The sequence below is a fragment of the Rhynchophorus ferrugineus genome, unplaced genomic scaffold (genome assembly GCF_030347505.1).
Source record: "Rhynchophorus ferrugineus isolate W39M unplaced genomic scaffold, kcgeb_rfMv2 rfM2, whole genome shotgun sequence".
NCBI classification, from domain to species: Eukaryota; Metazoa; Arthropoda; class Insecta; order Coleoptera; family Curculionidae; genus Rhynchophorus; species Rhynchophorus ferrugineus.
In genome coordinates this window covers 22857315-22874824 of record NW_027472581.1, presented here as the reverse complement: position 1 = coordinate 22874824, position 17510 = coordinate 22857315, and the positions used below count along the sequence as shown (strand labels likewise).

Below are 17510 nucleotides of genomic sequence, written 5' to 3'. Positions count from 1 at the left end.
ATGATGGATTCCGCTAAAACCGCATACACAGTTTATTCAAAGTTTTTTTGTGTATGCGCCATCAAGATTTTTAATGTATTGCCTGTCGCAAATTGTATATTCATTTTAGAATCAGAGAATATTTTCCTTGTCATTTTATTCTAGTTGAAAAGAGACATAATGTTGTATGTAATATACGAAATGTATAAGAACAGTGACTATACAAACTATTTTATCGATTATAAAATTATTTCAGCGAAAACGGTTAGTCTGGAAAGTATACATAAAAGATTTAGGGGCATGGAACTTTTTGAGGGATGTAAAAAATCCTTTCATACACCCTTACAGGACATAGAATTTAGTAAAGATAAAGATGAAAAAGGCAAATTTGTAGGTCATAATATTTATTAATAATTAATTGCAGATATATTGTTATTCGTGCAGTGAATATGAATTGTTTTATTCCTGGTGCAGAATTAGTGTTTTCCCCCAAAATCAAGGGTGACTACCATGGAGAAATGAACCATAACATGTTTTTGTTATGTTTTGAAAAAAACCTGGAAGTTATTATCATGGAAAATTCATTATATCATAGCACACTGGTGAGAAATCCCAACAATAGCATCAACAAAGGCCCTAATGAAGGAATGGCTTACAAAACATGAATTGCGTTTTGAAGACTCTGTGCTAAAAACTGAACTATTTCAAATTGTTAGGTAAATATAAATGAAATGTTTCATTGCGTTTATTGCAATTAACTTTTTTCAAAAATTAACCCGAAAAAATATATACAGTAGATCAGATGGCTGAACAATATCGTCACATAGTATTATGACTTTCTCTCTATCACAGTATATTCAATCTAATAGAGTTGATATGAGGAGTAGCAAAGACATGCTAGTCGAGAAGGATATTCCATCAAGAACTGTTTGGATATGCGGAACGAAGCTTTGTCCACCATAACACCTTTGTTTTGGATGAACTCGATAAGACATACTGAAGAAGTAATTGATAAATGGTGGAGTCGTGAAAATGTTTTAGACAGATTGGGATTTATCAGTTTACACAGAGACAGGGTGATGAGTGATGAGAGTGGAAACAACTAAAGGTATGCACATAATTAATAGAACATAACTGTAAAACATCCTATTGTAGGGCGTGAAAGATTTGTGTGCACAGATGTGATTGTAATTGTTCAGAATTAAACATGAGCATTAGGTTAGAATGTATGAGGAGAGAATGAATACTAACTATTTTGTAGATATCGTAAATGCATTAGGCAGAATTCAGTGATTACTTTTATCAAGAATGGTGTACACAGGTAGTAGCAGAAGAAATAAAAAATACGGTGATATCAAGATGACTTGACAAGTAAACACACCATTGAAGGAAACAAGAACTAAACGTAAAAAGATAAATATGCTCTTGAATGAAAGTAAAATACATTACTTTGATATATAACTGTTAGCTAAGTGGATAAATTCACCTCATGAGTAGTGTCGAAAAGAATTAAATGGAAACATAATAAAAAAACTGTAACCTACAAACTATTATACATGTATTCTTAACTAGTTTTTTTTAAAGTCCTTCGATAATATATGCATTAGGTGTACTCTAATGTTAAAATAAATTATTTTTGATAACAGTATTTTTGTTTAATTATTTTATTTAGAATTTTGTTGTATGTCAAAGTCAAACTGTACTAAAACGCAGAGTTGATGCGGAAACATTGCAACGTATTGATGTCACAAATATTGATGACGCATATACAAAAAAAGAACATTGAATAGACTATACTTGTGTTATTATAATAAGTATTACCCTTTTGGTTTCTAGTGTTTTAGGATCCCATTTATTATCTTGGACGTAACCAATTTTAACAATCTCATTTAGGGCTGCTCTTTTTTCGATTTGTAACTTCTCGAAGTCGGACAAGGCCTCGGTTGCTTGAACGGTGTACCTTTGACCGAATTTTCCGTGCTCTCTGGGTACAAATCCTATAAACAAAAAGAAGGAAATATTTTTTATTAGGACGCTTAATTTTATGCAAATGCTATTATGCACGGTCATGTTGTTTTGTCTTTTTTTTAGTTTATATCAAGTGGCTCTGTGGGCGTATGTTTATGTTGTTAATTTTTTGTGTGGTAATAAATAATTCGCGGATATTGGTGGTTTGACCTTCCTTGTTATTTGTGTTAATTTAGGTGATATTATGTTATATAACAAATAATAAATGATGCTGAAGATAATTAGCTGAGAATAAATCACATTTAATGTTATGGTTTCTAATTATCGACCGACTTAGTAAACAATTTTTTATGTCAACTTACCAGGTGTGTCGGTAATTTGTTTCCGGTTTTAAGATAGATTTCACTGATTTAAGATTTGATACATATGGCGTTTTATTCTACTAACGTTAGTCTCTAAGCTACACAAGTTACGTTCTATAGGGTGGGGCAAATGTCCCGATACGATTTTGATTTGACACTAAGGTGGGTCAAAAGTTCCGCTACCATTTTGATTGCGAGCCATCTTAGTTATGTGACGTTTAGCTCAGTTTTGCTTTAATCATTGTGTTGTGTAGACGTCCTAATTTTATTATGGATAAATATTCGCCACAAGAACGAACAGTAATAGTGACAATATTTATTGAAAATAATCGTTCCAGTATTGTCACTTAGGGGAAATTGCGTCAATGTTATAATTTTTTTAAAATGTTGAATTTTATGTTTGAAAATATGCATCTGCGGCACGCATTACTTTCCTTGTTTCTTCAGAAGAAAAAAGCCCCTGAAAGTCATCGTTCGCTGGTAGAAACTTATGGTGAACATGCTCCAACCATAACAATGTGATTTAGACAATGCAAGTGGAGATTTCAACCTTCAAAGCAAAGAACGTCTTGGGAGCCAGAAAACATTTAATGATATGGAACTGTAGGTGTTATTGGGTACTGATAAATCATACCGATATAACAGCCGCCGAGAGCGAATGGTCAAATTCTAATTCCGATTCATTTAGAAAATCGATTAATCCATTTCCAGTTGCTCAACCAATATGTTGCTGGAGATGTTATTCTATTACTATTTTGAAGACTCTATTGTATATATAAATAGTGTGTATTCTTTTAATTAACCTTAAATTTGAAAATACTGTTACAGTGAAGATAACTCCACGGATAGGTCCCAAATTAAATTTTGGATCTTTGCTAATGACATAAATATTCGTGTTTGAAAATATGATTCATATTTATATTTAAAATAAATTATAAGTCATCATTTAAAAAATATATTTTAATCATATTTCCTCATGATAGTTTCATACAGCAGTGGTAACTTTTTAGTAACACATTGACTGAAAAGTCCCGGGCGTATTAAAGAAAACGGTTTTTTATCCAAAAATGGCTTCATTCATCAATGTAATCTCCATCAAGAGCTACACAATCATTCTAGTGCCGCTCTAGCATTTTAGTACCACTTTTGGATAACGCCTTATCTATCTTTCGCATCAAAATAGGTCTCAGTTTCTTTCTTTTTTTTGAGGTCTGCGAAGAGCCAGTAATCGCTGGGAGCCAAATCTGATGTTTGGATGTGGAAGCAATTCGAAGTTCAATTCATTTAGTTTTGCCATTATTTTTGCCTTGTAATTGCTGTGCTCTCGGATGCTTTGGACGAGGTTCACCAGTTATTATCCACTCAGATGACGATCACGTTTACGTTTTCGACGATTACGTTTTGATTTCGAGGTAAAGTGATGGATCCATGTTTAATCCATTGTCACATATCGAAGCAAAAAATACGTTTAAAAATGACCAATACTACTCAGAATCATCAACACGTTCTTGTTTTTGATTAAAAATGAGTAAACGCGGCAGGCAATTTGAACAGAGCTTTCTCATAGACAAATGCTCATGCGATATATAACCAACACGTTCATTTGATATCTTTACGATGTTAGTTAACTCATGCTATTTCACTTTGCGATCATTCATATATATTTAATAAGTTACCACCTCATTTGGCCGTCCACTGCATTCTGCATCTATATCGGTGTCTCTATAACCAAGTTTGAAGTCGGCAAACCAACGTTTATGATGGAGCGGAGTCCTTATAACATTTTTCAAGATATTACTTCTCTTGAACGGTATTTTCCCATCAAAAAGGAGTGTAAAATCAAAGCATGAAGTTGTTTTTGATCCATTGTTCTAGTAATAACAATAGTAGTGCCACTCTTAGCACAATATCTCACAAACTTATATAGTAGACTATCATGAAATTTTAACAGTTTTCTTTTGCAGGTTAGTACTAACTGAAATAATGGTAAATGCAATAAAAATAGCGCCATCTATGTCTTGGGCGTGGGACTTTTCAGCCCATGTGTTATTTAGCTTAACATTTAATTTAATGCAGAACAATATTACATTTTCATAATACACTTTGTTCATCTCAAATGAATAAGAAGAATAAGAATATTAACGAAATAAAAGGCTTTAAAGGAGCAATGTATTTGGCTGAAAACTCTTAGTATTCCTAAGGATAGCGAACTAAAACCTTTAAAATATGGTTCTTGAATGGTAATTAATTAAATTGAGTAACATAAATAAAATTTGTCCACCTTACTGTGGTAAAAGTAGCCTAACGTTTATTTGAAACTATATAAAATATAAATATATGGTAAAAGTTTGTAATGGATTGGTCAGTACTGGGATTATTTAGAAATTTTTCTGTCATTATTAGAATTTTTTAGGAATTTTAGATTTGAATGGTGATTTTAATATAATAAATATAATTATTGAGTTGCAACGTTATGTAGTTGTTGTTGTTAATTAATTTATTTTTTAAATTAATATATAGTTTCCATCTTTACTGTTTGAAATTTTCCATAACTGAATTTTTTCGGAAGTTCATTTTATGGAAAAAATATTTTAAAAGTAGTTTGTAAATATCGAAAGTCAAGTAAAATAAATAAAACTACTAACATAACAGTCTACGAAGTTTACGATATTGTATATATTGTACGAATAATTTCTATTTTAAATCCAACGATAATTAAATTAAATATAATGTAATAAGAGTGTTTTACCAAAAAAGTGTTATACCTTCATAACCGGGAACCATAGGGTGTTTATATATGGTATCTCCTTGTCTTTCATTTACAACATCAATGTCTCGTACCGCAGGCCTGAATACCTACAAGCATAAACCACCGGATACATATAAAAAGCCAAGCACTTAAAAATAATGGTAATATAATATATCCGAATTAAGTACTTCTTACCACGAATTTTCCGAGATATATATAATAATATGTTTACTCGGCACAAGACTAGATGGAAGAATTGTTATGACAATTGATTTGCACTAACCATTGACAATCAGTGAATGAACAATGCATTACAAATGCAATGGTATTGAAAATAATCTGTAGATAGCATTTTACTTTCTCTTCATATAAGTATATAAGTTATGTGAACGTCCAGATATGAGTATCGTAAACCAGTATTGTCGCATGTTATCGACAGATAGCGTTAGGGTCGCATATATTTTATAGTGTCAATGTCATCTGGTCGTAATAAATTAAAATAATAACGAAATATAATAATATTAATACATAAACTAGAACTATGTCAATTATTAATGTTTATTAGTATGTGAATGAAACTCGCTACTTTACACAATATCACTTTCAAGGTAGTAATGTTAGAAATAATGAATGATTCCGGAATATTATTGTAATTAATTAGTAGATTAAGTATGATTCTCGTAAATTTACAACCGAAATCTCGGACGTTGAAGTTGTTTGATATGATATATATTTATTAGTAAATTTTTTGTATTAACAAACTAAAATGTTCTTTAAAAAATATTACCGCTAGCTATTATATGACCTAAATTGTCGTCGAATTCAGAAAACATTACTGATATTATTAACATTACTTTTATTATTTGATAAAATTATCTTGAAAATCTATTTGTATATAAAGCAGTCGACATAATTTTTATTAATGGTTTTTTATTTTAATAATTGCTTGTTTTAATTTGATTTAGTTAATAATGGTGTTGATGGAGATTTTTTTTTGGTTAGTAGTTTTGATTAATAAATTACAATTGTCTTTTGAAGTCAGATTAGATATTTATTCAGTCATTGTTGATTGCTATTCAATAGCTAACAATTCGTTAACTTCTTCGATAATATTTTCTTTAGTTATGACCAAATAAGCCTCAACAATATCAATGGCGCTCTGTACAACAGTAAATAATAATAAGTACCTCTATATGAACGTAACCAGTGCTCGATAAGGGAGAACATAACAGGTTAATTGAAAAGTTCCCAGCCTGACACTTAGATGGCGCTACTAGAATTAAATCCATATGTTAATACCACCAAAAGATGCGTGTATAAATTTGGCAGCTGTCGAAAAAAATAGATAAAAAGGAATTTCGCGTGTTGATAAAATATTGTTTTTTGAAGGGAAAAAATACCGTTGAAGCAAAAACTTGGCTTGATCCCGAGTATCCGTACACTGCCCCAGGAAAAGCAACCATCAAGGATTGGGATGCTAAGTTTAGACGCGGTGAAATGAGCACCGAAGATGGTGAACGCAGTGGACGCTCAAAAGAGGTTGCTACCGACGAAAACATTAAAAAATCCACAAAATGATTTTGAATGGCTGTAAATTGAAATTGAATGAAATAGCAGACACTCTAAAGATAATAACTGAACGTATACATCATATCATTCACGAATATTTGGGTATAAGAAAGCTGTGTGTAAAATGGGTGCCGCGCGAACCCATACTTTGCAAATAACAACGAGTTGATGATTCGGAACAGTTTTCGAAGATGATCAAGCGTAATAAACTCGAGTTTTTACGTTGATATGTGACAATGTATGAAATATGGGTCCATCATTTCACTCCGAAGTCCAATCGACAGTTATCCGCGTGGACTGAACACGATGAAGGCGCTCCAAAGCGTGGGAAAACGCAACAGGCGGCTGGCAAGGTTATGGCGTCTGTATTTTGGGATGTGCATAGAATAATTTTAATTGACTACCTTGAAAAAGGAAGGACCATCAAGAGCGACTATTACATAGAGTTATTGGACCGTTTGAAGGACGAAATCGCCGAAAAACGGCCGCATTTGAAGAAAAAGAAAGTGTTGCTTCACCAAGACAATGCATCGTGTCACAAGTCAGTAAAAACGATGGCAAAAATCCATGAGTTGGGCTTCAAATTGCTTCCTCATCGACCGTGTTCTCCAGATCTGCATCCTAGCGATTATGTGCTGTTCTCAGATCTCAAAAGAATACTCTCTGGGAAGAAATTTTCGTCGAATAAAGAGGTGATCGCTGAAACGATTTTGAAGCAAAGGACAAATCGTACTACAAAAATGGTATCGAAATGTTGGAGGGTCGCTATAATCAATGATCATAACCCTTGAACGGAATTATGTTGAGTAAAAAAAAACTAATTATGCCAAAAAAATGTCTTGCTATGGTAGGCCGGGGACTTTTCAATTGACCTGTTATGATGGATATGATGATATATGATGTAATCCACGGTAGATTCCATCTTAATTCATCTAAGCGACCGAAACTATACGAGATAACTCCTGAATAGGCTCTATATCAGCGGTCTTAGAATTCTACATCATATACGCAGGCCAATATGTCGATGTTTATGTTTTGCAAAGCTACAGATATTCAATGACCTATATCTCAGGAACTATACGAGATAACTCCAAATGCGTGCCAAATGGAATATCTTCCTGTGAATGATTGTAGAATATAATTTGTAATAAACTTGATGAGCTAGAGGTACTAACATACTCAAACTACAGTGGCATTAAATTTTTAATTGTATATACTAAATATTAAAGAAACCAGATGTATCCTAAAGTTGGTAAGAGTACATAGACTTATATCACCTTGATGAATTAAAACGAATCTTTATATCACAACAAATCTATCCAATTCTAACGTATATTCTAACATTATTCTCAGAAAAGGAAAATTCAGGTTAGGCCTCTAAATTAATTCTTAGTTTTTTTTCGTTGGAATTGACATTTAGATTTAAAAAATTGCTGCCATTATAAATTTTCCCATTTTACTAGCAACAAAACGTTTCATATGAATGTATCATCTAGTATTAACATTTCAAATATTAATTTGCTTGATTACTAGTCTGATTTAGAACCCTGCAATTGTTTCTTTTGTTGTTTTCTCTCAACTTGAAAAATATTTATTTACAAAAGAATGTATACGTCATTGTTAATACAAGTAATAGTATTTTAATAAATTAAATAACTGGACAGCTATTAATATTTTTACTTTATCAATATATATTTACTGTACTTTACCTTATAGTCGTCTGATGTTCTATCGGACAGGACCAGTTTTTCAGCATGATGGACTGTTGGATCCAATAAAACCTTGTGGGTAGTAGCGCCATAAGTATCACCGATTCTGTACTTGTACTGCGGGCAGAAACCCGTGTATCTACATTAAAATAATAATAATATCCTTTACAAATGCCACTTTCAGTATTTATACAGGGTGTGCCCTCTGTACTGATGTAGATATTTAATTATATCACTAAATAAGCTCTACTTAAATATATTAAAAATAATATTTCCAGTAAAAAATACATTTTGTTTCAACCAAGGCTGCAACTATAGCTGTCAATGTTTTTCTAAAACCATTCTGAGATTCCCCTATAAGAAATCTAGCGACATATGATCAAGCGTCAAGTGTTATGTCTTTTGAAATATTTCCTTGAATATCTAATCTAAAGATAATTGTTATCTAACATAACTATAATATTTAATAATAACTTAATAATTTAATATAAGATTGTGACAGTCTCTAGATTTTAAAATTTGTGAAACATTTTAGTGAGTGATTTCGCTTGCCTTATAGATTATCAAACTATGATTTCATTTTAAACGAATTATGACTTTTATCTGCAATAACAAATACCTATCGACCATCACACCTGTTTTCGTTCATATAATTCTTAGGTATTTACTACAGCTTCTGTCGAAACTAACAGACTTTGTTCACCATAAATTTAAATATGAAGGAAGCTATATATATATATATATATATATATATATATATATATATATATATATATATATATATATGTATATATGTATGTATATATATAGACATATAAGCCATACTGTATCTAATTCGTAAAAACATTAAAGATGAATTGGGGGAACACCATATAATAAATAATTTCAATGGTTAAGTGCAAATGTAAGCTAATATAACTCAAGACTAGTTATTTAAAAACTTTTGATAATCTTACCCTGGAATAAAGTGTGGATTAGGTGAAGAGACCAACTCCATGTCTACGAGTCAACGTCCATAATCAATTTAATATTTGGTTTGATTTTGTTCATATAATGTCCCCTTTCTGAAACTATCCCCGATGCGTGATATAATGCCAATTGTCAACACATGTCAGAACAATAATTTTATATAGGTTATATTTCAACGGGACAAATATGCTCGAGACATTTGGTATGGAAATATGTGCCTGTCTAAGAAATGTGACCTATGTAGATAAGATAGCTTTCGATTTTAGGCGTTGCCTTTACCGACACAATAGATTTAAAGAGACGCTGGTAACTAGGCCAATACGCTAATTTGTACCATTCGTACCGGTTATGTGTATGTATCGGCGTTTATTTTTAACGATTGATGTTTGATTTTTTAATTGGACGTTGAACGCTTTGAACCATACCCAGAATATGGCCGATATACCGCACAAACCCGAACTGTTTTTGTAGGTCATCGGAGAAAAGAATCAGTTTTGGCGTTTTCCTTTTGACCAGCCAACCAGACGAAATATATATTAATGATCAATAAAATTATTTTATTATTTTACTAATTATTTTTCCTATTCCGATTTTGGATTTACTTATTATAAAACTCTCGTTAATATAACACGGAAATTGAGCAAATTGATAATAATTTTTGAATTTAAATACTTGAAGAAATTTAAAAAATCATTGCTTTAGAGATATTATCTTAATACTAATTACTTAAAATATATACTAGAGAGAAAAAACCTAATACCTACAAATCAGTTTGGGTTTGTTAACAAACATTCATCGATTGACAGGTGCATAAAATAACAGATGTAATTGAATAAGCCTATGAATAAAAATGTATGTTCAGCTAAATTCTTCGTTGTGGCACAAGCCTTCGAAACAATACACTGAGCTATTGAAATCTTACATTACAGTAAGAATGTTTAGAGTCAAACACGAGGAAGCTCCCTCTACAAAAAAAATAAACTAAAGTAGATGAATTGGAATGACAAGGAAGTGTATTGAAGCCAATTATTTGCCTATTCCATACATGTGATATACCACAATTAGAAAATATCACGATAACTACATTTACTGACGACAGTGTGATTCTTTCTGTCGGAGATAATAGTGAAGAAACCACACGAACATTACAACAGGCAAGTGACAATATAACCAATTGCACTCAGACTTGGAAAATACACCGTAACGAAAGTAAATATGCGCAGGTGCATTTCACGTGTAATCAAAAGGTTCAACCACTAATAACAATAAATAATAGTATCATTCCATATAGTAACAACGTAAAATATCTCGTAATGAATCTTGATGCATAACCTCACTGGAAGGAACATGTAAAGAAGAAAGAAAAAGAACTGGAAGCACATTTTAAAATTTATCTTATATGGACAATACGGAATACAATTATGGGGATGTTTCGAGAAAACGAATATAAATGCAATACAAGTTTTCCAGAACAAAGCTCTGAGAAGTACTGTGGGTGCACCGAGAAACTTTCACTGTCGTGAGGTTCACTATCACCGAGGAAATTAAGAAAATTGCAAGGAGACTTGAAGACAGTCTCCATTTTTATGTTAATATCGAAGTAATACAATTATTGGATAACACCAGAAGAATAGAGACAAACAAACAAACCATTTGATCTTGTGTAGTGTAATATAGTGAGATGAATTTGATAAAAAAAACAGATAGGGCTGATGGGTCCTTCTAGTTATATACCTACATTTAGATAACATTGTAGTTTAGTCCACAACGACTGGTAACTATGTAATAAATAAAGTTTAAAAAACAATTATTTCATTTTAAAAATATAACATCACGTTAGACAAAATGCAAAACAGATTATGCTCAAAATCAAAGAACTCTATTTGCTAGTCGGGAAAAGCATGACCTAAAATCAAAGAGATTGGTTTATCAGTTAAGTATAAAATATATTTGGAATTTTGGGATGCAAATATGGAATTGCACTAAAACAGCTAACTACTAGTAATTTAATGCCGCCAAAACAAAGTTTTTCGATTAATTACTAATGCTTATTGCTACATAATGAACTAACCTCGAATTCAAATTGATCTATGAAGTTATCCAGGATTTCGCCTTAAAACATGAAATAAGATTACTAAATCACAGCAACTAGGAAGCATTATAGCTACTGGACAAAGCTCAGAAAATCAAAAGACAAAACAATATTAGACTATTATTTTTCAGATGGCTTTCTATGACCTTGATTTTTCTAGTTGTTGAAGTTCCTCGTTCCGTCTTCCACCCATAGGGTTTACCTCCCCTCAGAAGTTTTTGAGGAATTCATTCGACATTTTTGAAAAATTGAAATTTTTTGAAACTTTATAACAGCTGTTGTTCAAAAGGCATTCGAAGAAAAGAAATACCGCCCTGCAATATATCTGGACGTCTCAAAGCGTTTGATCGGCTATGGGATTTGGAATTAATCTATAAAATGAGCGATCTGCTGCCACAGAATGTCAACGGCTGTAATCATATATTTTGAAAATTTAGAGTATCGCAAGAATTGTCATTCTCAATACTCAAGCTTATTTCGACAGGAGTATCCCAGGTTAGTATATTGGGACCATTCCTTTATCTCTCTACACTGCTGATACCCCAATGACAAAAGAAAGAGTACTTGGAACATTTAAGAAGGAGGGAAAAAAGTAACAGACAACAAGATCTACAAATAGACTAGAGACTTGAAAATAGGGTTTAGTAGCTCCAAATTTATCCATGTTAATGTTGCGTTGGAGCGAAATGACCAAAAAATAATTATATCACTTGACGGATACCCGATTTCTCAAGCAGAATCAGTTAAATATCTTGACGTACATCTCGATGATAGATTAAATTGAAAACATCATTTTAGACAAAAAGCAAATTAGACTCAAACTGAAAACATTTGTAAGTTAAAATTGTACTAAGCTTATCTAATGTAAGATGTAATTAAATTAATAATTAAAAAAGCCTAGAAGCTTAGCTCTAGCAGTTTTACCACACTTTAATTATTTTATGGTCGTTTAAGTTAAAATATATCCAAAACTTCTTTGTGCACACACAATATTTTCTCTTTGATAAGCATAATAGCACATTTATCAAATAAACTATATAAACTTTAATAATACAAGATCGTATATAACTCTATCAATATCGCATAATTTATTGATAAACGTCACAATACCTATATATAACATTTTGCATAATGCAGAGCTTGTTTCAATTATCATAAATGGCACATTTGGAAACCCTTGTCCTTGGAATATTTTGCTATTTTTATACGCATTTGACTTATGACTAATCAAGACAACGTTATGTTTATGCTCATATGCAAATAAGACGTATTAGTAAATTTAAGCAGAGATATATTTTACGCCATCGTGAATACTAATGCGCTTGTTACATTGAGCACTAACAGACAAGACTATAAATTGTTTGGAAATTATTCGTAATGTATTCTATTTTAGATAAAAAGCAATATTTAGGGCAAGCTAGGTATTATCACAACTGCAACTTCCGTTTTGTGGCGATATATTAATTTGTAATTATATTTTAATGAAAACATTATGAAAAAATATCTATCAAATCTCATATAGTAATATTAAACAGTCAGGATACATCAAAATTGACTAGAAATTATTGGCATCGTCTGGTTTATATATTCTATTTAAAGTTTTTTTTTTGTATATTACATACGCCATCAAGATATTTAATGTATTGCCGCAGTTTGCAAATTCGTTGCAGAATCAGACGATATTTTCTTTTTTTGCAGAATCACACGATATTTTCTTTTCTATTTTATACTAGTTAAAAAGAGACATAATGCTGTCCGATTAGTTCAAACACGTAAACAATTAGCCTGTCAAAGTCGTCCAACTGTCAGAGGTATGCAAAATTATTGAAAGCAACAGTGATAAGAGGTTATAACTCTAACCTATTAAACTGTTGTGGCTGTATAATTAACTGTAGTTTTTAGATGTACTGTAATGTTAAAACAAATTATATTTGATAACATTGTTGTTCAATTATTTTATTTAAATTAGAATTTTGTTGTATATCAAAGTCCAACTGAACTAAAACTCAGAGTTGATGCGGCAACATTTCGACGTTTTGATGTCACAATTTTGGATGACGTATGTACAAAATAACTTTGAATAGACTATTTAATTTTATTGAGCTTCTGGAGTTCTTGTCTTTGGCTTGAGCTGTAGGTTACTTGATTGTCATTTTATTGGTTTGTTTTCTTTTATTCAAAACTAGCTGACCCGACAGACTTCGTCCTGTCAAAAAGATTTGTAATGTGGCAGTTTTTGTGCCTACGTATTTTAAAAAATTCTCCTGAACAGAACCATCACCCTGGTGATAGGGCGTTGTGAATAAAAAATAATTAAATAAAACATATATAAGGATTGAAAAGTAAGTAATCGCTTTATTGTTAATCATGTGAATCATAATTATTATTATTATTATCATTATATTGCTTTGTGGTATACGATGTTTTTTGTTTGATTACCTGGCGCATAGATAAACAAATCTGATGGTTTTCCAACACGGGAACAGGCAACATACAATTGACCATGTGAGAAACATGGGTTTTCTAGATTAATACCACAAACACTTAATGATTGCCCCTGGGACTTGTTTATAGTCATAGCAAAAGCAAGCCGTCAACATGTCTATAGGAAATTTGCCATTACCAATGTCAATGAGTTGTTTAGAGAATATGTTTCCAGATTGGTCATTTTGCAACTCGACACGCATATTCTTGCTTAAATGAAGTACTTTAACATGTTTCCACAAATTGGAGGACTTTAGACATGCATTGAGTTCATCAGCTGGCGTTGATCGTGGAATCACTGGCAATGTTTGACGAAAATCTCCTGCTAATAAAATCATTGCACCACCAAATCGGTTATTATTGCTACGTAGATCTTTTAAGGTTCTGTCTAAAGCCTCCAAAGATTTTTTATGTGCCATCGTGCATTCATCCCAAACAATCAATTTACATTGCTGCAAAACCTTTGCCATTGCAGAGTTCTTCGAAACGTTGCAGGTTGGAGTTTCATTGCTTTGCATATTTAATGGCAATTTTAGTGCTGAATGGGCTGTTCGACCACCTTCAAGCAAAGTTGCTGCGATTCCCGACGAAGCGAGTGCAAGTGCAATTTTATTTTGTGAGCGAATTGTTGCTAATATTAATGAAATAAAAAAAGTTTTTCCTGTACCACCAGGTGCATCTAAGAAATAAATCCCTCCAGTTTCATTATTTGTTACTTTCATAAGAGTTTCAAATACATACTTCTGTTGTTCATTTAACAGTGGAAGATTTGTTTGAATTTATTCTTTCAAAGCGTTGAGATCATACAGTCTTTCTCGATGCAACTCTTGGTTAAAAGCGTCATGCATTGGACGATTGGGCGCGGTCAGGCCTAATTGAATTAATAGTTTGTTTGACATTATCAATCACATGTCCTCAATTGAAATCAATGCTTCATTGTAAATTTCTTCACTGATTTGTATATTTGGATTTCCCATTCTATTCCGTATTTGATACAAAATATCATCACACATATAATCTTTGTACTTCATCCACAAATCAATTGGGTTTGATGGGAAGCATGTAGATATGATTATAGAAAACAATGTTCGTATTTGATGAGTGTGTGATGATATTACAGCATCATTGAGAGTTTGATCCCAATGAGCGTCATTTTCAAGCAATTGCAAACGTTGACAGGCTTCTCTGTAGGATCCACACAATTCACCATCAACAGTTCGTAACTGTTGGAATGATGTTGGGCCACGTACATTGACTAATAGCAGTCGTAAATAAAAACATTCATCATTGCTTGGATGTACTGAATAAATCCGGCCAATCGCATCGGTGGAATATACATCTGTATATCCTGGAACTGGTTTTCCTTGTTTCCGTCGTATAAATCTCCTTGAGGATTGATTCCAGGTATAATATTTTGGCATTTCAGACTATAGCAATGTTTGTGCGAAATCATCGTTTTGGCATGTCTCAAAAAAACTGGTTAATGTAGTAGATGGTGGCTGAGCAGCTCTTTGTACTGCGTTCTGTGCTGTAAAATACACTCTTTGTCCATTTTCTAAATGCACAGCTAAGTGAACAACAGAAGGGTGTCTCTCATGAATAGGAAAAGAAAATATTCGCCAAACTGCTTCATTACTACTGACATAGCGACCCATTTGGTATTGGGTAACTTCATCATTATAATTCTCTGCACCAATTTCAATCACAGCCATATCACTCCCTTTGCTTACATATTTGCAAATGTATTTAATCGATTTCACTGAATGGCAAGATTCAACGTTGATGTGTGCTTTGAATGTCTTTGATAAAATGGGTGAATATGGAACAATCCAACGATTATCTATTTCAATATCTTGTTGATTTAATTTGACAATTGTTGATTTTCCATTGTCTGCTGTCGATCTGCGACGATACAATGGATAACCGTCATTACCAGTAATTGTTTCCGATATTAATGTCCGTGGATATCGTTTTGAACATTTACCATCCATCATACACGGTGAATTTTGATTAAGAGTTCCACAGGGACCATGTATCATGTTTTTGATAACTACCTCATGCAATCCAGGATCTACTTGTACATTAGGGATTTCAGCTGATATCACTGCATCAACTTCATTTGGCCTTATCTTTTCAACCAACCAAATCAAAATGTGTGCATGTGGCAATCCTCGTTTCTGCCACTCCACAGAATACATCCAGCAGCGTGTCTCACCAAACACATTATGTTTTACGATGAAATTCATTAAAGATTTCAACTTTTGTCTAAAGACTCTGGCTGTAATATCATGACGATCAATGGATGATTTCCCAGGTAATAACTCCTGCTTAATTTCTATCCATTGCGGATTGCATGTAAATGTGATGAACAAATCTGCTGTACCATAATGACGAACATACGACATGGCATCTTGAGCATATTCGTGCATATGCCGAGGGCTTCCGATGTATGTTGCTGGAAGAATAGTCATCCGACCGACATTCTGTGCATTTCCATCAGTATTAATCGCATCTCGAAGGTGAATATACTCTTCAGATCGGAGTTTGGTTTGATTCAACCTGATGAATGTTAATCTCTCCGTTTCAATTTTAACATACATGTCATCAACATATTTGTGATATAATCGCCGACATTTCAATATGTGATTATCTGCATTTTCCCGAATCATTAGGCGGTATGAATAATAGTTCATTGAACTGACTTTTTTGTTGGTTTCAGAACCTGTAAACAGATTTTGTTTTAATAACATTCAAATATAAAATTAAAATACATAATATAGTGACTGAGATATTATCGCCATAGCTAAACTAATATTTTAGTTACCTGTAATGGGATTTATCATTTTTATTGATAAATCGTAGCCATCTTCACCTTGCCAAAATATAATGGGATATTGCAGTGCATCATATGAGCGGTGTGTTTCCTTTATAGGTTGTAATTGAAAATTCCGACGATGTAAAACAATATCACGGGATTCCAAGTTTTCTCCAACTACAACGATAGCAACTTCATCAATAGTTGGTGCATTAAAACGTCTTGTATGTTGACCTGCAGGTGTTTTATCAGCTCTGATTACAATTTTGTGATTATCGGATGGCATCAGATCCAGGGCAGTTTTAAACAATATAATCAATTGATTGTGTTGATGAAATAAAGTTTGTAATTGTTCTACAATAGACCTTTTTACTAAATTGTTATGTGCACAACGCAGATCAATTTCTTGTGGTGAATTGCCCATAAAATAAATTTGCAGGAATTTGTTGTCGCTATCTCACACTGGTAACAGTGAACCTGCTCTGTGATATATTTGCCCTTGTATCTGTAAATAAAAAAAATATTATGGTGTGGTATAAATTAATGGATTGTCAATGATCAAACTTAAATAATATTTGATCTTAAAAAGTATATATTTAGTTTTAACTAATATCTATCAAATATAAAATATAATAAAAGTGTCACTGAAACTGAATCACCATATAATATGATGACTAAGTGATATATTTCGTAATGATTAAGAAATTGAAGATTAGTAACACATCTTAACTTTGGTGACAGAAAATTTTGTTCGCTAAAATAATTATGAGTAACTGCTATAATACATACCTTGAAAGTTGGCATAAAATTTTCC

The 17510-nt window shown here is 32.2% G+C and overlaps 2 protein-coding genes across 3 annotated transcripts in view; both read right to left on the bottom strand.

The window, feature by feature from the left end:
* The window catches only part of LOC143191563 (CIMIP2 protein CG18335), a 110400-nt gene that overhangs the window by 6196 nt on the left and 86694 nt on the right, over positions 1-17510 (bottom strand). Inside the window, exons 1-4 of one of the 2 annotated variants that reach the window (XM_076396771.1) lie at positions 9293-9445; positions 8337-8475; positions 5075-5165; positions 1801-1976 (exon numbers count right to left, since the gene is read on the bottom strand). In XM_076396771.1, coding sequence (XP_076252886.1) covers positions 1801-1976; positions 5075-5165; positions 8337-8475; positions 9293-9333 — 447 coding nt within the window. In that variant the 5' untranslated portion in view covers positions 9334-9445. Of the gene's footprint in view, positions 1-1800; positions 1977-5074; positions 5166-8336; positions 8476-9292; positions 9446-17510 lie in introns of those variants that run through there. The other variant, XM_076396770.1, reaches the window with a different exon arrangement.
* LOC143191560 (uncharacterized) lies at positions 13733-17201 on the bottom strand. Its single transcript, XM_076396763.1, has 2 exons — positions 16706-17201; positions 13733-16603 (listed from the first exon to the last, which is right to left on the bottom strand). Exons 1-2 carry the CDS (start codon positions 17118-17120, stop codon positions 15309-15311), a joined length of 1710 nt encoding a protein of 569 aa, XP_076252878.1. The 5' UTR covers positions 17121-17201; the 3' UTR covers positions 13733-15308.